The sequence below is a fragment of the Phoxinus phoxinus genome (genome assembly GCF_949152265.1).
Source record: "Phoxinus phoxinus genome assembly, chromosome: 19".
In the NCBI taxonomy this organism is placed as follows: Eukaryota; Metazoa; Chordata; class Actinopteri; order Cypriniformes; family Leuciscidae; genus Phoxinus; species Phoxinus phoxinus.
Window position 1 is genome coordinate 11,962,456 of NC_136894.1, and position 27,863 is coordinate 11,990,318.

General features: G+C 39.1%; 1 protein-coding gene across 1 annotated transcript in view; it reads left to right on the forward strand.

Moving 5' to 3' along the window:
* The window catches only part of gabbr1b (gamma-aminobutyric acid (GABA) B receptor, 1b), a 119,196-nt gene that overhangs the window by 46,158 nt on the left and 45,175 nt on the right, over positions 1 to 27,863 (forward strand). Inside the window, exons 7-10 of the mRNA XM_079589866.1 lie at positions 17,138 to 17,298; positions 21,583 to 21,717; positions 24,846 to 25,016; positions 27,326 to 27,427. Of these exons, the coding sequence (XP_079445992.1) occupies positions 17,138 to 17,298; positions 21,583 to 21,717; positions 24,846 to 25,016; positions 27,326 to 27,427 (569 nt within the window). The remainder of the gene's footprint in view (positions 1 to 17,137; positions 17,299 to 21,582; positions 21,718 to 24,845; positions 25,017 to 27,325; positions 27,428 to 27,863) is intronic.

A 27,863-nucleotide genomic window follows, 5' to 3' on the forward strand; every position in this document is an offset into this window, starting at 1 on the left:
AAAAATTACATTAAATTATATTTTAGTTAAACTTCCCCTGGTTTTGAATCTTAAATGAGCATTGTGTGTTTTACAATACAAAACAATGCCTTTTTATTTTAATTTTAACTAGCAGTGGCTTTGTTGAGTCTGAAATGAAGTACCTTGAAGTTCCCCAATCAAATAAAAGAGTAAATTGAAATTCTACTTTCCTGTCAAAAGGGGGCAGTGTTTCATTCAGCATTTAGTGACACACTTACAAAACTGTAGGGGGCAGCATTAGACAAGTTAATGTTGGCAATGCAATACCAGAATCATGTCAGAAGATGGCAGTATTGAGTGCACAGCGAGCCGTACATCTTTTTAAGACTGCGATTCAGTCCTCACCAATGAGATCCCCTCTATGCCATATACATAAAAAAAAAATTAATATCCACAAAGGAAGCGGGACTGTACCATCCAGTGGTGCATAATCCGACACACCACAACCTCAGTTTATATTGCGTACGGATTCCCCAATGGACTGCATGACCTTGACTTCCACAGGGCCAGATTGAGGTGAATGAATTGTAGATACTCGTCCTCGATGTTTTGGCATGTGCGCGTGTGCATGACACTGTGTGCAGATCAGCCCGTGGTGTTTGCTAAATTGATTAATGGAGGTGTCACTGTCCCAATATGGCAGTGATGTCTGCACACCGAGAGAGAGGGTGATGGAGGGCCGGCCAGCAGGAAATGAGAGAGGAGAGAAGGATGAAAATGAAGGAGGGGAAATGAGATGAAGAGAGAGAGAGGGGGGCACAAAAGTAGGGGGCTGTGGGAAAAGAGAGATATTAGGATGGTGGAGAAAAAGCAATTTGGGAGGAGGGATGGGAAGAGTAGATGATTTATGCGCTACATCTACTTAGTAAATGGTGTTTTCTCACAGTTTTACCTGGCTGGAAATACACTCCCAGGTTATTACATGCATTCTGACGCCACCTGCTTCATATCCATGATAATCAGCACACCAGTGGCTATATACGTACCTTCAACTGTTACAGATCACATTTGTACTGTCTAATTGTGTCATTACAGTTGTGTACTTAAAGGGATAGTTCACCCTAAAATGAACATTTAAGTCATAGATTACTCACCCCAGTGTTTTTCTAATGCCGTATACCCTTCTTTCTTTTATGGACCACAAAAGGAGAATTTTTGTGTTCATCCGTATAATGGCAGTGAATAGCGACCAGGATCATGCTTTTTAAAAAAAGACACAAAAGCATCACAGAATGATCCCATTTGACACCTGTGTTCTGTGTTTACAAATCTTGACCTTGGCCATTGGGCTTTGGTGCACAGGTACGCAACGTGCGCGTTCATGTGACTGTTAGCGCCGCAGTTCACTCCGTCTCACGCTAAAAAAAACACAGGTTGTGAGATATCAAGAGTGATAAAAGTGCAACACGAAATATAACGCCTAGAAGTCCCAAAAATGTATCTGCGTATTTGACAGTCAGAATGACAGTTGACAGATATGAACGTGATAAATATTTTTTTTACAACAAACACAATGGATATATTCAACTCAAAATATCATATACCCCAGAACACTTGGAATGTACGACGCGTGACTCATGAGATTTTAAAAAGCACGATGCTATTCACTGCCATTATATGGACGAGTGTGAGCGGGACATTTAAAAGAAAGAAAAATTCTCCTTTTGTGGTCCATAAAAGAAAGAAGGCCATATAGCATTAGACCAACTCCAGGGTGAGTAAATTATGACTTAATTTTAATTTTTGGGTGAACTATCCCATTTAAGGCTGCTTTGGACACAGACGAAAATCATTCAGTGGCAAATAATGAGCCAATCCATCCAAGAGCTCAAATGACACAACATGTTAATGATGCTGACCGCAATTGCTGAGTAGATATATAAATACTGTAGAAATGACACCATAGCAACCAACTACAACACCCTAGCAACACCTAAATGTATAAATAAATGCCTAGCAATCATTCAGCCCTATACCTGTATCACTTCCAATCTTTTTCTAGTTTGTAATCACATGGACATAGATGTAAATGTAAAATTGGGTTGTTCAAACCACTAGCCCCCACTAACTAAGTAGGAGGAGTAATAATAATACTTACAATGACAACATACTGCATTAGACTTGGGAGTATTGACATCTCTGGCATTGTATACACCGTCTAGTCATTTAAAAAGGAATACAGAATATCCACAGAAGGCTCTGTCTGTGGATATCATTAGGCTTTAGTGGCTGAGACAGGATGATGTGGTGTATTGATTGATGAAATAGGTGGCTAAGAATGAGTGTAATGAAGGCTTTGTGTTTGTTATGGCTTTTAGCCATTAGACAAGCACACTGCTGCCCCCCGGAGAGAGGACTTTAAGAGATGCTGCCGTTCAATATTGGTGTGTTGAGAATGAAGCTCTGTGATTGGTCCACTCTCAACATGCAGCATGCCGCATTAGAGGATTTTAATTAAGAGAGGATGCACACAGCGCCAGTGTGATCTCGCTCTCTCTCGCTTCTTCACCTATCGATGGAGCTCACAGCATGTAAAAGGTCATCATATGAAAGAGTTTCAGTGTCCGTGTGAATGAAAGCGCCATGCTTGTTCGAGTCCGTTTTAAATTCTTCTGTGTATGTTTCTATGCACCTTTGAATGTCTGTTTTGTCATCTCTCTGTGTGTGATAATTTCACGGGTAGGCAAGAAAAGGTCTCCCTCTGGATCGATTTCCCCTATGGCATTTACATGACATTCCGCAGAGCCCACTCAAACCTGGAACCAGTTCCTGCATCCGCGGACCTAATCTCATTCTCAACAGAGAAGTCAGTCGAGTGGGAGAATCAGACCGCAGAGAATAAACAAGGGTTAGCTGGAGCTCTCCTCATTTTCTGAGTCTCGTTTTATTTAAAAGTGTTGATAAATTATTCAGGAACAAACAATCGCAGAATGTTACAACCTGGAATTGGCAGAAATGGTTTACACCTCCAGCACAGCGTGTCAAAAAACTGTCCTATTTGCAGTTTTTTTTTTCTAGTCCATGTTACCTCCTGCACCTGCAACCGCAGATATCACTAAAATAAAAACAACCACAGCTACTGACTTGTCACATATGTTAAGACACCTGCCACATTGACTTCCAGAAAATGACACATCTGTAACACCTAGCGGGTGACGTTCAACAAGATGCAGCATTCGTCACAGCTGCTTCCCTCAGGACAGCACACAGGCTTAGTAAACCACACTGGATTTTTAACCCTTGGGTTACCGTGTTCCATTTTGCACATTGTTCAAGCCCTGGGCTAGTATTTAAAGCTGAAAGGGATAGTTCACACAAAAATGAATATTATCCCATGATTTACTCACCCTCAAGTCATATAGGTGTACATGACATTCTTCTTTCAGACAAATACATTTATATAAAAAAAATATCTTCCAAGATTTATAATAGTGAATGGTTGTTTCTGTTTTGAAGTCCATAAAAGTGCATCTGTCCATTGTAAAAGTGCTCCACACGGCTCTGGGGGGTTAATAAAGGCCTTCTGAAGCGAAGCGATGCGTTTGTGTAAGAAAAATATCCATATCTAAAACGTTACAAAGTAAAATAGCTAGCTTCCGGCCAAACGCCACAGTCTACTTACGCCTAAAGCGCAACTTACGCAACTTGTGACGTCGGAATTGTGACGTAGTTTGTCATGGCGTAGCCTAAATATCAGCAGTACATCGCATTACTCGCATAAGCTGCGCTTTAGACTTAAGTGGACTCCGTATGTTTGATTGGCCGGAAGCTAGTTATTTTACTTTATAAAGTTTTAAATTCTATTTTTCTTACACAAACGCATCGCTTCGCTTCAGAAGGCCTTTATTAACCCCCCAGAGCCGTGTGGAACACTTTTATGATGGACAGATGCTCTTTTATCGACTTCAAAAGAGAAACAACCATTCACTGCCATTATAAAGCTTGGAAGAGCTAGGACATTTTTTTATATTAATGAATTTGTCTGAAAGAAGAATGTCATATACACCTAGGATGACTTGAGGGTGAGTAAATCATGGGCTAATTTAACTTTTTGGCTGAACTATCCCTTGAAGTGTGTAATTTTTTATTAAATGTTAAAATGCTTCCTTCTCTTTTAGATATTAATATACAGAGTGGTTTCTAGGGCATGACTTGGCGGTTGCTGAGGGTTCTGGTCTCTCTGATGATGCGTTCACTGGTGCAAGGGACAAGAACCTCTTCCCTGCAATAACCTGTCACTCACATGAGATCGCAGCAAACGACAACGATCCAGTCCATTCCAAAGAGACAAAATCAAGACCCGGCCTACGTTTTTTTCCTCCTCATTCCAGAAACCGTTTCGCTCAGATTTATGTCACAATAGGGAAAACCAATCTCAACTTCTGGCAGGTGTCTCAAATCCCTAGTTAATGTTTTCAGGACTGTTCGATACCGAAACTGAACACAGCCGGTTGTCTGTTGCTAAACTACCACACATTAATATTCTAGCAGTTGTTTCGTACTGTACACCTTGGCATTGCAGTTCAGGGTTAATGCCACAAAAGGGCTTCATAACCCAGGGTTAAAGTGATGCTAACAACAAAATTAGTGTGAAACATTGTTTAACCTAGGGTTAAAAGTGTCCCTAAACTGGGGTTCAAAAATTCAGTAAAAAAAAAAAAGCCTGAAATCAGATCCACTTACCTCCACATGTCCGCATGAATGTCTCACAGTGATCCCAGGGCTGTAAGTGGTAAAGCCGCTTTTATCAGCTCTGTGATTTATCAGCGTATCCATTGACCTCCATCATACCCAGCTGATCATCAGCACTTCCTAGGTTAAGTGGCTCACCTGTGGGCAGCGTTTGAGAGAAACGATCCACGTTGCATCCTAATCCAGCGGACCAGCTCAGCTGCCGTTTCTCCTTCCTCTTTCCTTCTCTACGTATCCCATTCACACTCTTGATTACCATGCAAACTTCTTGTGTACGCTTATCGCTTAATAATGTGACCATTGATTTGAATTCAAGTAATCTCTTGGCTCAGAAGGCTATATTTAAAAAAAGAATGAGTTGTACCTTGATGATCGCATGGCCGCGAGAGAAATGATTGCATTAAACTGTGGCGTAAGCAGGTTTACTATGCCATTTATGTGCATTTCCTTTTCCAATTATCCCTGCCGCATGTGTGTAATAGAACCAATGAGAGGACTTTCTTTACAAGCTGATTCATAATGCTCAGCATGCTCTGTGCATCCACCACAACTGTATGTGAGGGGAAGATGCTGATGCAATCACATCTGACTTGTTACATGGTTTATCAATGTCTTCCCTCCCTCGAATTCTTGCCTTCTTGTTGGAGACCCTGAAAATACCTTGGCATCAATCCCTGCTTGTTCCTTTTCTGCCTATTCATCGAGCCCGGTGAAGGTGTAAAGCACAAGGGTCCTCGAACAATGAAACGAGCGCCCCAATGACAAGCGCATCATAAGAGATGGACCATAAACATGAGGGATGGCAGAGCCAGAAATAGCAGAAAGGGTCCAACTCAACCCATAGAGCCATGGAGATTAGAGTGTGTTTTACTGAAGCATGGCAGATCACATTAACGCTACTGCATCCAGCCAAATGAGAAGCAGGGGGAGTGGAAATAAATGGGCAGGTTGGTTGAAAGTATACGGGATAAAGGATGGCTGCAGAGGTGAAACTTTAGAGAGATGGTGAAGGCCGCAATTACAAAAACTTAAACAACATTTTTGGCATCCAATCGGGCCGTTTCATATGTGGTTTTAAATCTGATATGCATACCGTTAAAAAAATTGGGGAGGGTAAGCTTTTTTTGTTTTTTGAAAGAAGTCTCTTAAAGGGATAGGTCACTTTAAAATGAAAATTCTGTCATCATATACTCACCCTCAAGTTGTTTCAAACCTGTATGAATTTCTTTCTTCTGCTGAACACAAAGGAAGATATTTTGAAAAATGTCAGTAACAATACAGTTACCAGGTCCCATTGACTTCCATAGTAGGAAAAAAAAAATACTATGGAAGTCAATGGGACCTGGTAACTGTATTGTTACTGACATTTTTCAAAATATCTTCCTTTGTGTTCAGCAGAAGAAAGAAATTCATACAGGTTTGAAACAACTTGAGGGTGAGTATACGATGATATAATTTTCATTTTAAAGTGAACTATCCCTTTAAGGCCTATTCACACCAAGCAAGATAACTATAATGATAACACTAAAGATATCGTTCTAAATATAAAAGAATAGTAGTTCACACCACAACTTCGATAACGGCAACAAGAAACAATACTGTTGGAATCACTTTCAGAACAGTTTTTTTTTCCAGCTTATAAACGATACAAATATTGACAGCCAATCAGAGCCCATCCTGCTTTAAAGTGCTCAAGCATTTAAAGCGACAGACGACAAAACTGCAGCATGTGCTTAGAATAAACAGAATAAACGCTGGCTGGTGTAGACTCAATATAGTCATCTTTATAGTTATCATTCTTGGTGTGAACAGGCCTTTATGCTCACCAAGGCTTTTATTTAATCAAAATTGCTGTGAAACAGTAATATTGTGAAATATTACAATTTAAAATAACAGTTTTCTATTTGAATATATTTAAAAAGTAAGGCCTTGTTTCACAGACAGGGCTTGGGATAAATATTCGTAATGTTCCGACCCAACCTGACCTGACCCGTAATGCTGCCTGAATCATAATCATATACTGCCCCCCGACTGAGCCTGGGTTCTCCCAAGTTTTTTTTCTCTCCATTCTGTCACCTGATGGAGTTTTGGTTCCTTGCCACTGTCGTTTTTGGCTTTTGGCTTGCTTAGTTGGGGACAATTAATATGCAGCAATATTATTGATCTGCCTGCATTGGCACCATTATGAGAACTGAACTGAGCTGGACGATGACCTTACTGCTTTCTGCAGAGAAAACTTTTTTACAACAAAAATGAACCATCACTGAACTTACATAAGATAGACCATGATTCTATTTCCTTCTAGATCTGGTGTACACAAACTTTGTTGCATTATTTTCCTGTTATAAATAAGGTGACTTGACTTGACTTGACTTAGATTAAGCCAGAGGCCTTAGTTCAAGGAAAAAACCTTAGAAAAAACATTACTGGTGTGCATCTTGAGACGAAACAATGGCATTGACATACTGTATTTTAATGTATGTCAATGCAAGTAGCTTCCAGACAGCTCAAACATGCATTTTAATCTAGCCTTAAGCCTCATCTTTATTACATCTTACTGAACTTTTTAGTGTATATCTGATATCTATCTAGTCATACTGACCTATTTGTAAATTTGTTTGATTCTTCTTTAAATGCTGGCCTTTTATCCTTAGCCTTATTCAGTGAGATAATTTCAGTATTTACAGGGATTAGTGATTTTATTGCAGTCCAAATACCCCTTTTTTTTGACAAACAGGGTTTTGTGGTAGCTTAATTCCAACCCAAAACCACATCTGTGATTTTAAAAGCATGAATCCAAGTCATTTTGAAAAAGTATTTTTGACCACTGCCCAGTTGTGCTGCTCTATAATGTGTATTTTTAATAATGCATATTTTTTGGTACAATATGGGGCTTATATTACAGAATTGTAAAAATTAGTAGGAGATCTTAAGTAGAAGCAATGTAAGCAACAGGTATGCAGTAAAATGAATATACATTACTATTGTGACATGACAGGCTTAAGTTACTGAAAGTATGGGAATTATTATATATATAGAATGAGTAAATGAGTTTAGCTGAGCAATAAGAGCGAGAATGACTGATATTTATTTAGTTGTATTTAGAAATATTGTAGTCCCTCACATCTGCAGGTCAAATTACATATTAACCTTCCTCATAGCCGGTCATTCTGTTTAATAATATTTTTTATGCACTTCAGCCGAACTGTCCTGAAGAGGAACAAAACCTCATTGAACCACACAGAGCTGACCAATATATATTATATAACAGAGTATAGATCAGTTTATATAACAGTATAGATCGGTTTTATACATTTTGTTGGCTATTATTTATTAGTCGATTATGTCCAAAAGGAATGTAAACAGACATTGAGCATTTGGCCTTGCAGTGTAAATGCAGCCAAATAAACTAAATCCAAAAACAGAAGGAGGAGGTGGAGTAGGAGACGGTTTGGAGATCAACCAAATTCTGTAAACTACATAGTTTAATCTAACAGGCATTCACATCAAGTAGTTTTATTGTCATTCCTCTCATTATACAGCGAGTTGAAGAAAAAGATTGCAAACTAGCTCCACCACAGCGCAACAAACGCGATGGCAGCAGTGGAGCGCTGGAAGATTTTCTCAGCAAGACTTAACAGAGGTCGTTTGGAAACTGTCGTTACCTGCTGTCCGCTACATAGCGTATTCCCGTTAAAAATAATGGAATTGCATAATTACGCTCTGATATGGCAACCGTCATCGCATGCAATTGAATGAATCGAACAGACTGAGCTCAACAGTAATTTATGAGAACTGCATGCTTTAGAGCACTCCGCTTCCTGGCACATTTTAGCCAGGAGCGTTAACCGTCAGTGGGCTAGCAGAGGATTTAGAGGGACAGACGTTCAAAACAGCAGGTGTGTTATTAAGCAGCGCCTGGTCATATTTCACACTCCAATTCAGCAGAGCAGCCGAGAGCTGTGGTTGCGGCTCGCTCACTGTACCGCAATCCCGACATGGATAGATTCTTCCGTTGCTTTGTTATCAAAGCGACAAACGCACAGGCACGATTTAATACTTCTCAGTCATGGAAGAGAGTGGCGAGCTGTGCTTTTTCCTCCATGTTGGATCACGCCTCAGCTCCTCAGTCATCTCTGACGGCTGAGTGATCTGTCTCCTAATATTCTGCGATTCATTTAATTCTGGGAGGCCTGGGGAATGTGCTACGATGCAATTCTGAACTCTAGCATTTAGCAGTAAATGAAATTTGGTGTCAAATCTAACAAATCTGTTTGGAGAACGCGCTCTGCAGCGGGCAAATAAAAAGATTACTGGGGTGATACCGTGATGGGAGGCAAGTCTTTGGCTGGATGCTAAGATCACACCCCAGACCGTCTGTAGGGGATTGTCTATTAATTTACTCAAAGTCATGCAATATTTACATGTCTGGTTTTGATTCTCCTCCGCATATTGAGTCGAGGTCTTTCGTAAATGGATTATGCCTTGTGAAAAATAAGAGCTGATACCTTTGTTCGCCCTTTGTGCTCTTCAGAGAACGTGAGGCATGTAAGTGGCGCCTTGTTCCCCACAAATGCCTGCTTGCGTTTGGTGACCTGGCAACCTCAAGAACCAATCATGCTGCCCAGCTGTGACCTGGCAACTAGAACAGCCAATCACAGTGTCCTGCTGTGACCTTGCAGCCGTGGCATGGCACAGCAACTTGTGCAACCATGATCATTAGCCAGCAACCACCTGTCATGTTGCTTATTTCTGCTTGTCTGTGGAGGTCAAAGAATCGATTGCAATTGCAGAGGATGTCTTTCTTCGTAAAAAATTATATTCTCTCTCTCATGAATATGATTTCGATGGGGTGTCAGTTTCTTTGACACATTGTGTCTTGATGGTGGGTTACAGCAGAGCTAATTTGTCTGCTTCTGTACGTAGAACCTCTCTGGGTGTTCTGAAATTTCCCCACAATTTAATGACCAAATAAAATCTGACAGGTGATTTTAGGTGTTTTGAGGGTAGGATATTAATAAACACTCTTGTACAGTATTCTATCATGCATGTGTACATTCCTGCAACACAATCCTGTAATTAAGCTAGGTTGTAATTCCAAGCCCAGAGCATATTAGTTCTGCAATATTAGTTAAATGGCCGTAGAGCTGCTGAGCTCACTTAAGTAATAGTGTCAGATTCAGATTCACAGTGGCAGAACGAACACATATGGACGTTATTGTATCCATGGGTTTTAAAGGGTTAGTTCTTCCAAAAAAAGAAAAAAAAAAAACCTCATGTCGTTCCAGACATTCGTTCGTCTTCGAAACACAAGTGAAAATATGTTAGATTAAATCTGAGATTTCTGTCCCTCCATTGAATGTTCATAAAGACAGAACCCTTTGAGGTTTTTAACAGAACCATTTAAGGTTTTTTCTTCTTCTAAGAGTGTATAAAATACTGCTTAACCAGTGTAGTCACAAATCACTCTAATGAGATCTAGATTCTAGACAGACTCTCAGTGCAACTTGTGTATTTCGATTCCTGAATAAATTAACCTTATGAGCCAGTTATTTTTAGTAAACCAAAGACGTATAGCACAATCAGTGTTTTCTGATTCCAAAAATAGTTTTAAATTCAGCATCAATTGAAAATTTGCACTTCTTTCCCCCCAAATATTCCTTAAATGTATTTAAAGAACCATTAATGGAACCATTCAGGAATCCGAAACGTGCCAGCATCGTTTAATTCTTTACAATTCCCATCTGTAGTTTAGAGGTTCAGAGAACAGGAACACAATGACAAGGATTTAGATCATTCCTCCAACTGTGAGTGTGAGCCCATCAAACACAAGAGATCTGGCTGCAGGTCCATTTAAACTTGAATTAGATGTCGAATTAAGCGGTTATCTCAGCAACAGTCCCATTTGACTCCCACCAACCTGCAGACAGTGTGGATATGGCTGTATCTTAAAATGATCCATGCCTTTAGATCTGAAGAGAGTGGTTTAATTGATCCCATTAAGGCAGCAATGGAGTGCATCAGGTGTCTGAATTACTGGCAGAGACAGTGAAAGGTGGCCCACAGGGACGTCGGTAACCTGCTGCCAGCTTTTTCTGTATGCGGAGGGAGTGTGGGGTAGAGCTGCTGACCTCCACGTGCTTCAGCTTTGCGGGGCTGTGCATGACAGCGGCGAGATTTCTCTCGAGAGGCAGTTTTGCCTGATATTCCCCCAGTCGCCTTCAACCTTGACATTCTTTTCGAAATGCATGTGCGGATATCCATACTAATTCCGGTGACATCCAGTCTGCTGTGTCGTGATCCTGTTCCAGGCAGCCTGGGACATGCAGCTCACTCCTCTTAATGCAAGCGTGGAGAAAGGCAGGGAGATAAAGACACAGCAATAGAAGGACAGTGAAAAAGAAGAGTTTTCTCTTTATTTTGGCAAAGATGGAATAGCAGCGTGGTGCTTACTGCACAGTTAATATACTGGCTGGAGCTGCATGATAATGACAAAATCACAATTTTGATTATTTCTTTTGATTTTGTAGTGTAGTTGTACTAAAAAATCACTGACTCTTGTGAACATTCCCGTTGTAATTACTCAAAAATGACAGAAAATTGTCATAATTTACTCGCCCTCGTTATGTGCTCCATATCCATAAGACTTTTGTTCATCTTTGAAAGACAAAGAAACCTGATAGATTTCTGTCCCTCTATTAAAAGTCTATTCCACCAAAACTTTTAAGATTCAACAAGTTCATACACCGTTAAAAAATTATCCATATAAAGGAATGCTGGTGATCATGATTTTAATGACATTTATCAATCCAGATAAATGTCAATCCAGATAAGCTCAATCCAGATCAATCCAGATAAGCTATTCTGTTCGTATCGGGAAACAGTGCTCATCCAGAATGAAACTTGGGTGTGGTGTTCCGCAGGGTTCTATTCTTGGGCCAGAACTATTTAATCTGTAGGTTCTATTGGCATTTCTTTTCACATGTATGCCGACGATACCCAAATTTACCTGCCTCTAAAGCGTGACGATAAGTTGGCTGTTCAGCCACTACTGGACTGTATAGATGACCTGAAATCATGGCTTACTGCTAACTTTTTGAGTCTGAATGAAAGCAAGACGGAAATTATCGTGTTTGGCCCCAGTGATCGTAATACTCATGTTTGTGACCTCCAAACGTTGTCACCTTACAGCACTACCTGTATTCGGAATCTGGGGGTCTGGATTGACAACAACATTACCCGTGAAAAGCAGAAAAGTGCGGTGGTGAAGTCTTGCTTCTTTCACCTCCGTCTTTTAGCAAAGGTTAAACCATTTTTGTCTGGTAAGCACTTTGAGATAGCTTTGCATGCATTTGTAACATCCAGATTGGACTATTGTAATTCTTTATATATTGGGATTTCTCAGAAACACATCACCCGTCTACAAATAGTCCAAAATGCAGCTGCCCGCCTTCTCAAAGGAAAACGAAAATTTGAACATATTACGCCAGTTCTGATTTCGCTTCATTGGCTACCGATTAAATTTCGAATTGATTTTAAAGTTTTGCTTTTTGTTTTTAAATCTATACAGAACTTAGCTCCACAGTACTTGTCAGAATTGCTTCATCCAGAAATTAAGTCAAGATCACTAAGATCGGGGGACTCTAACTTACTTTCTGTCCCTAGGACCAGACTGAAAAATAGGGGTGATCGAGCTTTTGCAGCTTATGGGCCTAAGCTATGGAATAGCCTACCCCACGATATTAGATCTGCCCAAACTCTGACACTTTTTAAAATTTCTCTGAAAACGCACCTCTTTTCAATAGCTTTCAATATACCCTGACTTGAGCGACTATACTTCTCTTTGATGTGTATCTTTACTGGTCTTACTGTCTTCCCTTATTGGCCTTGTTAAGCACTTTGGTCAACGCCAGTTGTTTTTAAATGTGCTATACAAATAAAATTGTATTGTATTGTAATGTATCAAAGCCATAACTGATTCTTTTTTTGATCAATCATCTTCAAAGGACAAATAAAACCTGATAGATTTCTGTCCTTCAAGTGAAAATCTGTTCCACCAAAACTTTTAAGATTCAAAAATAAAATATTGAAATATATTGGAATATTTGTCCTAATATTCATTTTTTAATAACTGTTACCTTGCATTCATCACAGTGGAAATGCAAGGTCGACAATTTAAATGCATTACATTGTAGCATACAGTACCAACCAAGAAATCGAGGGTTTTCTTATTAGCATGGACCACCCTGGCAGCAGCATAGTGTCGGCCCAGATCCAGCCCACATCTAGTACGTATGGATTCCACATGTACCAGATGTGTGCCACATCTGGGCTGACACTATGTTGCTGTGGGCAGTGCGCATTCAAATATATTTGTGCATTCTGACAACGTTTTTTTTTTGTGCAATTAAGCAACATTTAAATAATAAATATTTAATTTTAATATAATAGGTATTTAAGGCCTGTTTCAGTTTTGGAGGGCACTTAAACCATGAAATGGACTTTTTCTCAGTTGCACAAGTGCCATTGAGATAAAAAAACATAAAAAGTGTAGTTTACATACTATAGAGAAACAATAGTATGCTGCAGCCTTTCAATATGTTAGCACAAGTAAGAAAACCTGGGTTAGGTGCACGCCAATATCTCCTTCTGAAACAGCTAATCAGGGTCTTCGGGATTACAACAAACCTCAAGGGACTCTGCGGGATGGTGGGCCTCCAGGAATATTGGAAACCCCTGTCATATATCCAAGAGGAAATCAATAGAAAATGGCCCAGAATAGTTAATGACATATTTATTTAGCTAAGGTTTTTTTTCTAGATAATATCACTGGTCCGTCTGGTTGGTTGGCAACTGAAGCTCTGCCAGAGGCAGCAACATTAATATTAGCATACCAATTAGATCAGAATCCATTCCATAAGAAAAAGTGTGAATAATAAATTAACAATCACAGTGTTGATTAGCTAAAGAAGAGGCGAGTTAACAGCATATGGACTGTGATTTCAGACTATCACCAACTCCCTCCCATACACTTAAGCAAAAGTAGCCTCGCCCACTTTGAATGTTTTGTCGTGCCGTTGTGGTGATGAATCGAAAGTTTAACTTTTTTAGATAATTATTTATTACAGAGAATCTTTCTGCACTGGTTTGGTTCTAATCGGGCGAAAAACCTAGGACTACAGTAGTTCAAAAAAGTAGATTTCGCAAAAATCCAATTTGGTGGAAATATTTTCAGACGGAAATAAAATCAAAGTTATACACATTAAAGTTATAACCTCTAACAAACTTTACATTACTGTCAGACTTTATAGTGTGTTCGTAGCACACGCTCTTCAATTGCGTGCGCAAATGTAAAGTCACACTATATGAAATAGCAAGCATATAGCAAGCATGCAACATTGAAGTCACACTACATTCTCAATTAGTAGGTCATGAAATTACCAAAAAGTACCAGTAAATTGTTGTATTTGTGGTAACTTCTGTAACCTTTATTTTCCCTTTGTGCTATTTTCTGTTGATGATGACTGTGGTTCATACCAACTTACTAACTTTAATGTAATAACAAATACTAGTTTGAGACTGCTATTTAATAGCCTTACCTTATATTGTTTATCCATCAGTGTTAATTACATTCTTACAATATATGTGTGTTAAGTAGAGTGTGTGTGTGTTAACCATTAAAAAAAAAAAAAGTTAATTTGCATGGTTCATTTATAAAAATGTAACATTGAAATACAGCATTTTCACCTTTATTACTGTTATAGCGCCACCTATTGGCGATCCCCATAAAAGTGTGCATGCTTTTTTAGAATCATATGTCGAATGTGGTTACTTAATTTCATGAAGTTTTGACATTTTGTTTAGGAATGATTGGCTTTTGGTTAAACTGGCCTAGAATTTAGCGCTGGCGCCGCCCTGGAGGCTTATCGCCTCTCTGCATGCACCACACATACATTAGTGTATTTCATTTGTGGCACTACCCCAGGCCACTAATACAAGTTCTCTGATATATAACCAGCGCCTCTGGGTTTTTGATGTTGATGAGAATGTGGAAATCGAAACAGTTCAAGACAGAGAAACAGAAAGGTGGCCTAAAATTTCTCAGTTCACTCGGCTTAAAGTGCTTCGCTTACAAAAGCAGCTCTTGTTTTTTAAAACATGTAGATTCCAGAATTGCTAATCAGCTTTGAGCCAGAATGTCAGCAAAAATATATCGCTGTAACGATCTGAATTACCCAAGGCACCTAGCGAAAGCCATATCTCATGTTTCTGCCTGGAGTTTCATTATTCATTTCAAAGTCTGCTTGATCATGGCCCATGTCACGCTTAACTTTGAGTATCGATGTGATGTAACTGGGCTTGCGCTGTGTTTTTGCAAGCGAGTTGCAAGATCAATCAAGAGTGTGCTGGGAATAAACAGAGCAAGAGAAACGAGATAGATAACTGTAGCGATTCTCATCAACTCTAAAGATTTGTGAGAGGGTGAACGTGTTACCGAAGCTCCTGAACAAGTAGAAAAATGGCACTCCACTTGGAGGAAAAACATTGGGTTCGGGGGAAGGTGAGGAAGAGAAGGATCGTGTCATCTCATCAGTTTGGAGATACATTATTGAAGACTACAGTCAGGCGCACAGTCATTCCACTGTGGATCCTGTTTATCACGATGTATCTGCTGTAAGGTGCAGGATTAGTGTGAGCAGTGGCTGGGAGTTTGGAAATAGATGGTGCAGTGGAGATGAAGGTGTGTGGGAGAGAGGAACGGAGCATGTGATTCATAATGTAGTGTGCAGCAGCTTCTGTCTGAGATGATTCAGGATACATTCAATCCTTATATTGATTGAAAAACAACACAAAAAGTGAGTGACATGAAAACAGAGACTAAATTGTGACACTGTCAGGATTCAATTGTGTGCCAGAAGGAAGACGTTATTGCAAATATGGAGTGCTATCATCATGGTCCACCTTGATTAAATTAAAATGTTTTTGTAATTAACTTCTGAGGAAGAGACAGTGATAGAAAGCAAAATGTGGATCGGAGGCGGATGGTTTGGGTGTAGTTGGCGGAGAAGAAGGTGGTGGGAGACGGGTGGGTAATAAAACAGAGTGGTTGTGTTAAAGGGATTGCAAATTCAAAGTGCTCTGTGAAACGGAGAGGGAAAATGAGCCCCACACATATACGACTATCTCTCACATACACTCCTTTCTAGCTCTTTTTCTCTCACAGTTTATCTCAATCTCTCTCTCACACGAACATACATACACATTCTCTCTCATGCGCGCGTGCGCGCGCGCTGACTCTCTCTCTATAAACCCAGCACATTCTCCCTCTCTCTCAGTCTCCTGCTGCATCCAACGAACACATACACACTCACTCTCACTGCTGTGACTTCGTTTATTCTTTTGTTTCCGTACTGGATTTTATACCAATCAACCACGACATTAGTCCTCCGTTTTTCAGCGCTTATCGGTTTTCACTTCGAATTCTACGTATCGTTTTCTAAAGACGCACACAGAGAATTCCAGTCGACCGTTTGTAAACATTGCGCTTTCCATAAACAAACCTGAAACGTTATTATTATTATTTTTCCGCTATATTTGTCCCGGGTTCAGGAAAAGCGTGAGTATAAGAATAAAGCACTAAAAACTCTTGAGGCAACGACAGATTGTTATTGTTTTTCAGCGCTAGCATCGTTATTCCGCGTAAATGTTTTCTGTTGTTAAATATTAGACCGCCTTTTTTAGACTGTTGTTAGCTACGTTATTTTTCAATGTCATTTTATTATCAATTGACTTCGCGGTTCTAATTTTGGATACTTAAAACTTTTGTGAATCTTTGAAACTTCGTATATTTTAAAACAGTTAATGTAAAGCACTCGCTTGCGAACGCAATAATTCAGTTCGCGGACTTTTCTGTCTTGATTACCTTTGTTAACGCGTCTCATTTTAACGCTATTTCCTCTGCGCACAGCTATTTTAATTTAGTTAGGAAACGAAACCCCATTCCGTTGAATCGTCATCGATGTCGTGGTTGTGTTTTCGTCCTGAACGCAACCAAGTTGAAAATGTAAAAGTGTATTTTAGTGCATCTAAAAGTAGATATAGGCCTATTACAGGTCTATAGAACTTTAGGGTAATTGACAGTGCGGTATTCCCTTGAGATTTTGAATAATTTCAGCACTGAGTGGGAATGAAATTTATACTTCCCAAAATATTTCTATGAAAGTAAAATTATTGTCAAACACCTCCAGCTTTGCCTTTCATGTAAAATAATATCAAGAACAGAAACTGTGTTGGTACACACTCTTGCCCATTATGGCCAAACTATCCTGGCAGCATCACAGCAGAGGACGGCGCTTGGTTTCAACTTCCTACTTTATTTTGGCCACCCTTACTTTACTGTTCTCCTGGTCCTGCCCGGTTTTAGGCAAGAAGAAACTCTACATCGGAGCCCTGTTCCCTATGAGCGGCGGATGGCCAGGTGGCCAAGCATGTCTCCCTGCTGCCCAAATGGCCCTGGATTTGGTGAACAAGAGAACGGATATTCTTCCGGATTATGAGCTTGAATTAATCCACTATGACAGTATGGTAAGTGAGCACTGCATGTGAACCTATTTAATTACTTTCCATTATTTGAACTGTTTGATATCATTCACTTGAGTGTGCACTGAACTAGTCATTCCATAAGAGTGTTTGCTTGCAATTGATGTTATTTATTTAAACAGTTTTCAGTGTCATTATCAGTTTGCTGTCTGAAGATTTGTGTTCACTGGAGATTTCTGAGCAAATTTACATTTTACTACAGCATATTGGGTCAGCTGTACTGCTGTAGTATGCTAATAGGGGTTTGGTGGATACTAATGAACATAATGTTCTTAAAATGGGAATTTGTACTTGATTCAGTATGACTTCATTAAAGCGGCACAGAGGAATATTTGACAGCATCATATTATTCATCAGTTACGCTGTCACCTGAGATTTGCCTGCAAAAATCTATTCATAGCAGCTCTGTATACCTTCCGCTTTCCCTGTCCGTATCTTTCCATTTGCTTGACTCTCTCTCTCCCTCTACTTCTCTCCATCTTTCCCACCTGCGTCCCTCCTCCCCCGCACAGGAGATGCCAATGCATACTCCCTCTCGCACACACACATACACACACACACACATATATGCAGAGTGCAAGCCAGAGTTTTTGACGGAGAAGACATATAGATACATGCAGAGTGCAAACAGTTAATTCCCTGTGACTACTCCGTGTTGCTAAGAGCTTTGCCGTGATTGGTCGGAATGGGTCTGCATTGGAACCCCGCTTCAAAGATACAGGAGAAGGAGGAAAGACTGGGGGTGGAGGTTGGCATGACAACTGTTACCAAGACCACTGCTGTTCAAACAAACACATAAGGCCACAGATTGCTCTGACAAAAGAAAAAAGCATGCCTATTTACCATTATTGCATAAACAAGAGGCAGAAGGATAAATGGAAGAAATTAGCTGGCTGGTGTAAGACTATACGGTTAACCAGACAAATGAAGTGTAGTTCAAGGCAATCTGAACTCTGCATATTGAAAGCATCGTTTCTGATGCCCCGCGGTAGGTTGATGTACTCTGGACCCCTGCGGATCTGAATGAATACATGCGCACAGAATCACACACATGCAGAGAGCCGCCACTGATTAGGATTCAGCACCATGGACAGCTACATTTAGAGAGCAGAAAAGCGCTGTGTCATCAGGAGGTATAAGGCAGGCAGGAGTTGGGTTTTAGATATTCAGACCCAAATGTTCCCTCCTGAGCAACAGAAAGAGCAGTCTCATTAAACCTGCGCCCAGCGTGGTTCTGGGGCGTTCTGATTGGAGCTGAGGGCGGCGCTTTCCGTGGGACGACAGGGATGGTAAAAGGGCTTATGAGCATGGACTGGACCTGTGCCTGATTTCCCGAGAGACCCGATGTGAGATCCCTTGGCCTTAACACTTGTGTCGTGGGGTCTTTAATGTGTTTTTGGGGTTTGTTCTTCCACTGATTTGAATGATGGAGGAGAACAGAGACGATGAAATCCCTTGTTCTAGGTGTTGTCAGTGCTAGTATTTAAGAACAACTGATATTAAAAAAAGGAGTGACATAGGACTGGGCAATACTGACATTACTTGTTCCTTTGGCAGATGCTCAAAAGGGACTTACATTCAAGGTATATGTTTTATCAGTTCATGCATGCCCCTGGGAATTGAACTCATGACCTTGTGCTACAGTTTGAGCTGCAGAATGCTATATTATACAAATAGAGTATCATGATTATTTTATGTGCTTTTAATTAGGCAATTAAGTTTCCTAAAGAGTGCATCATTAGAGTAGTTTTGCAATCCTTTCTTGTCTGCCAACTCGTGAGTTTTTGAGACAGATGTTTTAATAGCATCAAGCTGATCAATTTGATATTAAGTGTATTTAATCAAACTCAATCATAGTCCCAATATGCTCTTATACTAAAATTTGCTGCACTTCTGTTCTACAACAGTGTTTCCCGAACCTGTTCCTGGAGGCACACCAACAGTGCACATTTGGATAAGTCTTATCTGACCCAGATAGAAGTCTCAATTAATGAGCTGATGAGTTGAATAAAGTGTGTTTTATTAGGAAGAGTTTAAAAATGTGTTCTGTCGGTGTGCCTCTATAGGGTGGGGAAACTACTCTACAGCACCATGGCAAAGAAAAATGTTTTTGCTGACTGGGAAAATGTCTTTCTATTGTGTTGTCTTCACTGACTGCAGGCAAAAACAAACATACAGTCCAACGAATGTAGTCATATTTAAGAACACTTCTTTTAATGAATCGATCAGAAAGTTTGCATCTAATGAACTGAATCTGCTGAAACCATCAGAGCAGTAAACATCCAACTCACTGACTCACTAATTGGATATTTATATAATATTTAGTTAATATTTATACAGTACCGGTCAAAAGTTTGGGGTCGGTAACATTTTTTTTATGTTTTTGAAAGAAGTCTATTATGCTCACCAAGGCTGCATTTATTTGTTCAAAAATACAGTAAAAAAATGATATTGTGAAAAATTATTTCCAGTTTAAATAACTGTTTTCTATTTGAATATATTTTAAACTAATATATTACTGTGATGCAAACCTGAATTCAGTGTCACATGATCCTTCAGAAATCATTCTAATATGGTATTTTGGTGCTCAAGAAACATTTCTTACTATTATCAATGTTTAAAACAGTTGTGCTTCTTAATATTTTTGTGGAAACCATTATAAATCTTTTTACAGGATACTTTGATGAATGAAAAGTTCAGAAGAACAGCAGTTTTTTAAATAGTCCTATTAGTTAATCCATCATTGCTGAATAAAATTATTAATGTATCTTATTAAAATATTACCGACCCAAAACTACTATTATAATTAGTTGATAAATACAATTATATGTATAATTTTAAGATACACATTCTCAAAAGTGTTTTATAGTAACAACTGGTATTTTATTAAATTAAAACAAATTATATGTTTTGTTTTCTAAGTAGTTGGGACCTTATACATAATAATAAGTCAAACCAAACTATCATCATCATCATATCTGTTTGATGGTTCAGTTAAGATGGATCAGTTCCTTCAGAAAGAATTCTCTCTCTATTTTCAGAATAAAATAGCTTCTGTGCTTTCAAAATTCAGAATGCAGTTCTGTTACAGTTGTTTTGATTAGGTGGAGCCCAGGTGCATTTAAAAAGTTAGGCTCACGCATGGCTTCCCTCAGGGTTAGAAAGTCAGGGCAGGGGGAGATTTAGAGCCCAAACTAGGTCTCCATTCTGTGGGTACGATTTTGCTGATGACCCCCTGGGAGTCTGGAGAGAGTCTACGGTAGCATTCTCACCACAGACTCCTGAGGACGTACTGTGTGCCTGAACATATTATGTGCAATCTGGCTCATTTTATTTACTTTTTAAAAAAAGAACGTGTAGGCATGTGTCTGCAGTGGAGGCAGTTGATTTAACTCTCTCACAAGTCTAGTAATTCAGACAAGAAAAGCAGTTTCTAAAACGCTTCTTTTGTTGTAATGGAAATAATTGGAGTGATTTAGCTGTATGTTTAGAAGAAATTAAAATCATCGGGAGAGACAGAAATAGAGATGTGTCTCAGGATAAGGATGCCAGATTAGACGCCAATAAGTAAAGAGCAGTCAGTCGCCACATGGTCCTGCCAATTGAATTTGTGATTGCACCAATCAAGCCTTGAATCATTTTTATTCTTTATAGGTTTTTGCTCCTGTTTAAGCTTCTCTCTGTTCCCAGAACGACAGAATTCTGGCTGCGCTCAAGGCCACTGGCTGCAACCCGGTTTACTCTCAACACATGATCAATTGTGGCCTTAACCTACTATTATCATTTAAATGAGATATTGATCTTTCATTGACCATAATTTTAGGACAAACGGGGGGAAAACTATTCTGATTGTCAGTGTCGGGTTAAAGACTGATGAGGTTACTGTGCATGTCCAGCAAACAAACATTGTTTCTTGGTTTATATATGGGCAAATGCATGTGTCCTTTGAAGACTGCAGCTTTCCCCTCTACAGTATGCATTTATTGCTTTATCTGTCTCTGCTCCTTTTTATTCTGCTTTCCAATGCATATTTATCTCTACTTATGTGATTCAGTATGAAATGAAGTCTCTCTCCCTATGGGGGTTCTTATACTGTTGCAGAAAATGTATATACAGTGTGAAATGTGTTGTTGTTGGTTTTTTTTGTTGAGGTCTGCAGTCTTGTGCATGAAGTGGCAGAATGCCTCATGAATAGTGACAGCTGTGCTTCAAATCTGAATATAGATTATATATTTAAATGTTTTTCTCTCTCTCTCTCTCTGCTTTCAGTGTGATCCTGGAGAGGCCACAAAGCTGCTGTATGACCTGCTGTACACGGAGCCCATAAAAATCGTTTTGATGCCTGGCTGCAGCTCTGTGTCCACACTGGTGGCCGAGGCTGCTCGCATGTGGAACCTTATAGTGGTGGGTTCACTTTGAATATTTAGAGATAAGCTGTCATTGAAAGAATGTTGAGATTAAACAAGGTTTATACTGATGACAAAATGTTCTTCTGCAGCAAACATTGGAATTTTTGACAAGATGGATGAGTAATATGGGCAGGTTCTGTAGAAATGGGGTGGTTCAGCCTAGTTGTTAAATATCAGGGAACCAAAAAGTTACAGGTTTAAACCCCAAAGACAGGTAGAGAAGTCTGTGAATTCATTATTCCAATGGTTTGTTTGTCGAAAGGATGTATCTTCAGGGGTGTGTTCCCTGTGGCGACTGGCAGGGTATATTTATATCCTTGGCCATATTCCCTTTAAGGTATTCTTTGAATACCTGAGCTAAGCTGCCTGATGTAGCCAGAGTTTCTGGTCCTGGGGGATAGAGTCACGACGACTGCTGGTACGTACTGTTAGGAAGGGGAACTGTGACTATGGATCAGTTTCTCTGAAGTCACTAACTTATGTCAACCATACGACACTCATTCCTTCAGCATGGCGGAGTGGGCATTTGTTCCCTATTAGCGTCCTAGGATACAGTGTGACTTCCCATTTGAAAGGGAACGTTTCGAGTTACGAATGTAACCATGGTTCCCTGAGAAGGGGAATGAGACACTGCGTCTCATTGCCATGCTTCAAGTGTGCTTGCCCAGGTCTGCTTCAGGCAAGAATTGTATGACATGTACTACAGGCCCTCTATTTATACTCTGGTCCCACCAGTAGTGCCGTCATATGCTGTCGCTGGCCAATGTTATTGTTGTGTTTTGACACATGCTTTAGACACCGGTCATGCCGGAGGCATTCCCCAGTCTCGTTCCCCTTCTCAGAGAACCATGGAGACGTTTTTTTATGAAAGAAATAAAAGGCTGCTTTTATTCAGCAAAGATGCATTAATTGATCAAAAGGGGCAGTAAAGGCATTTATAATGTTACAAAAAAAAAAAATATTTTTCAAATAAATGCAATTTTTTTAAAACTGTATTTATCTAATTATCCTAAAAATAATTTATCAAATTTTTCACCGAAATATTAAGCAGCACAACTGTTTTCAGCATTGATAATGATCAGACATGTTTCTTGAGCAGTAAATTAGCATTTTAGAATGATTTCTGAAGAATCCTTTAACACTGGAGTAATGATGCTAGAAATTCAGCTTTGCCATCACAGGAATAAATTAAGTTTAAAATAGTTTACAATAGAATTCTAATAGTTGTTTTAAATTGTAATAATCTTTAACAATATAACAGTTTTTATTGTATTTTTGATCAAATAAATCCAGCCTGGGTGAACATAAGAGAAAAAAAATTCTTACTGATCTTTGTCAAGACAAGTCAAGTCAAGTCAAGTCAAGTCAAGTCATCTTTAGTTATATAGCACTTTTAACAATGTAGATTGTTTCAAAGCGGCTTTACAGTAATAAACGGATAATTTAAGGTAACAGATTGTTTTGGCTTTATAGCGGTTCTTGAATAAATTTATTTTCCAGCTGAAGTTAGTTTTGATTGTTTCACTTCCGTCGCTAGGATCATTAGTTATTAAATTAGGGGCCGCTGAGACGACACCGTTCACGCTGATGGCGCTCACGTGCGCATTAAGAATTAATTCTATAGTTATGTGCAATGTGCATTTGAATATACTGTATGTACGCAGGTTTGTTATTCCCTACAAACCAAGACTTAACAAACTACTTGTCTGGCCTTAACATTTTTATACAGAATTGTATCACTTCGGGGTAGATACGCAAAACCGAAATTATCTCAACAACTCTTTATCTGTAGAGTGGTAAAGGGATCCTCCATAAGGGGAGAGACTAGTTGGCACTTCAGCACTGCGTTATCCTTCGGGTCCAGGCGAAGGTCCTTCGTCAGATCTGGATACGGCCTGGATCCGACAGGCTGCGGGAAAACCTAGGGATAAACAAATACACTAAAATTAGCGTAGATGCCATTCTTCTTGTGATGTAACGAGTACATCAGGATTTATGGGAAGTGTTCCCAGTTGTCAATCGATTATGTATTTCAATAAAATTAACTGAATGATATTCAGATTGAATTGCATAGGCTATATCAATATTTGCTTAGAAGACATTCAAAGACATTGCATAATTGTGGAAGATAAAAGAAAATGTATTGTTTGTTTAATTTCATATTACTGAATATAAGCCAATCACTGACTTACAGTCCACAGCAATTCATTTAGTTACGTTTGTCAGTCTCTGAGGCCGATCAGACAGGATGTGTACAAATTGAATGCACTCATCAGGAGGCAGGATTAATTGCATTAAAGGGGGGAGAGATACCTCTAGTCCCCTGCATTTGTTATTGATTGCTTCACTATGACTCTGTGCATCACAAACCGAACTCTCCAGCTGGTCTTGTCACTGAAAGTGTAATACCACAGTTAAGATGAGCTACCTAAATGCGTTCCCATTTCAGAACATGCAGCACTTCGTACAAATACCCGAAATCAGTGAAATGGCTTCCAGACAATTTGGATCAGATATTTATGTAATTTTATTTCGCTTTTGGCACGTCTTTGAAGTGCACTCCCAATGCCTCATCTTCTTTTTCTTTTCTTTTTTCTTTTTGAAAATCAGTCTCTTTATTTTTCATGCTCTGCTCTATTTTTATATCTGTTGAGAGCTTTTTCTCTTCACATATGAGTTTTGACCTATATATCCCCCGCTGGCCTTGAAACCCTCCCTTTTTCCACCCCCTCAGCAGACCTGTCACTCAACGACATCTCGCTGCATCTGGGAATGACATTGAGTTATTGGCAAAATAGCTAAAAAACCCTCTGCTGTCATCGGTTTTTGACTGATGTCGGTGCTGCACTTAAAACAGGAAATGTTTTATTTTACACCTCTGTTTTGCATTTAATTTTTTTATCACAGCTTTGCACGCCTGTCTCACACACTACAGTCCCCAATGTTAACTAAAGCTGTTCCGAGTGAACTGTGCAGGAGATAATTTAGCCCCTTGGGCACTGGTTTTCCTTCGGGTGATTTTATCGCACAGTTTTTTTGACTCGCTTGTTTCTAATTTTCCTTAAAAAGTCTCTGTGTCTGTACAGTGTGTCTTTCTCTTACGCATTTCTCATTTGCTTGCAGTTGTCCTATGGATCCAGTTCACCAGCTCTCTCCAACCGTCAGCGTTTCCCCACCTTCTTCCGCACACACCCCTCAGCCACATTGCACAACCCCACCCGTGTGCAGCTCTTCCAGAAGTGGAAGTGGACCAAGATCGCCACCATCCAGCAGACCACCGAGGTCTTCACCTCTGTGAGTGAGATGTTTAAAGATGTTTAAAAGCAATAATTATTCAATGATAAGCTTGCACAACAGAGGCCAAACAGAAAAGATTTTCCATACTATGATCAGTATTTAGGAGGAGGTGTCCTAAACAGCTGTTACAAGTGATGATTGTTGCTTGTTTATTTTATGTTGTCCTAAGTAGCCCCACACACTGTGAAATATTGGTCCAAAGTCCTGCTCTGCATAGTTATACATCAAATTCTTATTAAAGCATGAAATTATATTTACAACCAAGTTAACCTATATAATTTGACCAATTGTAAAGGTGCTGTATGGAGTTTTCAGCGGCATCGAGCGGTGATGTTTCAGATTGCAACCAATACGTTTACAAGCGAGTGCTCGTGCGCGTGCTTTCTTGTTTTTCATTATTATGTGGAGTTTGTGTTGGAGTCTGTGTTGTGCTAGTCGTTTCCTAGTATTAGCAGACTCATGTCATAAAGTTGCAGTGTCGTCGCTGTTGAGTGCAAAGTCAGTAGACGAGGCGAGACGCTCGGGAGCGCGCATGCAGGTCTCTGTCACGTCACTGGATTTCGCGGCAAATCCGACCCGGAGACTTCATAGAAATAGGAATACTTGCTTTCATAGGTAATAGCAAAACCCGCCAAGTGGATCATTTTATTGTAAGATTACAACCCCTTCACACACAGGTAATAAAAAAATGGATTCATTTTAGTAGAAAAACTCCATACAGCACCTTTAATTGTAAAATTGTATTTCCAAGTGAACCAGAATATTAATTTAGGACACAAAAGTGTAGGGCAGGACTTGATTTCAACAGTTCGGAATTCATGTCAGGTGGGCATTTCATACTTTTGAAATGTTTGCAATCAATAGCGTGGCACTCTTTGATCAAAACATAAGCAGTCTTTTTTCATCAGCAATAAAGGAAAGTTGTTTCAGAGCTTGAATTATGAAAACATTCTTTGAAAATGGCATGTAACTACAGAGATCCTACAGGTCTAAGGGACCCTGTATGGTAATGGATACAATTCTGAGATGGAAAGAAAAATTATATTTCAATGCATTGAAATTCTTTTACAAAATATTTGCATTGGCAAAAGTTAACTATTGTGTTCCCCCCAAGAAACTATGCATTCATTAATTGAGTTTATTCACAAAAGTACAGAAATGTAATACATACGAGCTCCGTATGTAACGATTCACACTGTTTCTCATTACAAAATCAATTTGCATCGATCATGAAATATGACTAAATATGCCATCTCATTTACATGACCTCAACTGAAATAAAATACTTTCATTGCATGAAAACTTGACTGCATTATTTTCTTTCAATTCTATTTTCTAAATTTTACTTGAATTATTGTTTAGTTGGTGACTTTTTGTGCAGGAAACATTTAAGTTTAAAATAATTTAGTCATCTATATTGCTTCTCTTATTTATTATCATGTGTCCTTGAGCTTTTGGTGCACCAAACAGTCTGAAGTAGATTGCCTTCTTTGTCCTTACTAAGATGCTTTAAGAGAAGTTTTTAAAGAATCCTATACATGCATATTAAAAAATACTAAATTAAATATTAAATAAAATCGAATCCTTTTGTGATTGATTCAAATTATATTTAAATCAAATTAAACAAATTAGTATTGAATCTAATCGAATTATTCTGAATAAACATATTTTGATCTATGCTGTCATCTTGGTTAGATTGTATCAAATTATACACAGTGTTTTTCTTCTAGTGTGGACAGAAACCTTGTCCTTGTCCCTGGAACTTGTAAAACAATTGCAGCGAATGCCTGATGCCTGGTATCTGAGTTGTGCAACTCAGACAGGCTGTCTTTATGTAACTGAGAGTTTCAGAAGCAAATCGTTTACTTCAGGGTATAGCATGTATTTTTGTATGCTATGTAGGTAAAGTGTACTTGTGTGCTGCTGAATAAGATAACATCTGGGATTGTGGGCTGTAGCTGATGTAGGCATGGCTCGATTCCTTTGTTTCCTCCTGCACTCTGCAGCCTGAGGTTATACAGACTGTATTAAAATTTACACGCTTGTTTTATTGGTACACGCAGGACAGTAAACAAGTCCCAACAAAAGAAATTAAATCTGCCAGTCTCTTTCTAATTTTCTTTTTCTTTCTCCATTCCTGTCTTATCTCTGCCTTTCTGCCACAATAATATTCTCTCCCGTCTCTTGCTTTTTCTACCCGGCATCACCTCCCTCACTCATCTGCGAATGTTTTTCTTGTCTCCATGCTCTTTACTTTCCCTCCCTCTCTTTCTCAATTCTCCTTTATCTCTCTCTCTCTCTCTCAGACTCTGGATGATTTAGAGCAGAGGGTGAAGGAGGCAGGCATTGAGATCAGTGTGAGGCAAAGTTTCCTCACGGATCCTGCTGTGGCCGTCAAGAACCTCAAGGTGATTTCACTTTCATTCATTTCATTTATGACCTCGCTGCCATGGCAAAGTACAGGTGTTCCCGTCAGTGCCACTGTAGAGCAATCAGATCAGCACCCTCCTCAACAGCATCCTATGATTCTCAGATGCAAAACAGACGTGAAACACACATAGACTCTTTAAGGGTGAATCTCACTAAAACACCAGGTCACATCTCAACCCAAAATCAGTTGAAAAAAATGTTTTGTACTTTTTTTTTTGAATTGCCATACATTTTTTTGAATTACATTTTAGTAAGAAATTCTAAATAATAAACATAATACAATGAATAAGAAAAATATGTATTGTGCTTTTCCAATATTGACAAAATGTATTTCCCCAATAAATATATTAAAAAACTCAAAAAAATGTTAACTTATATTTTCTTTATATTTTAAGTTCAATTTAAGTAATACAA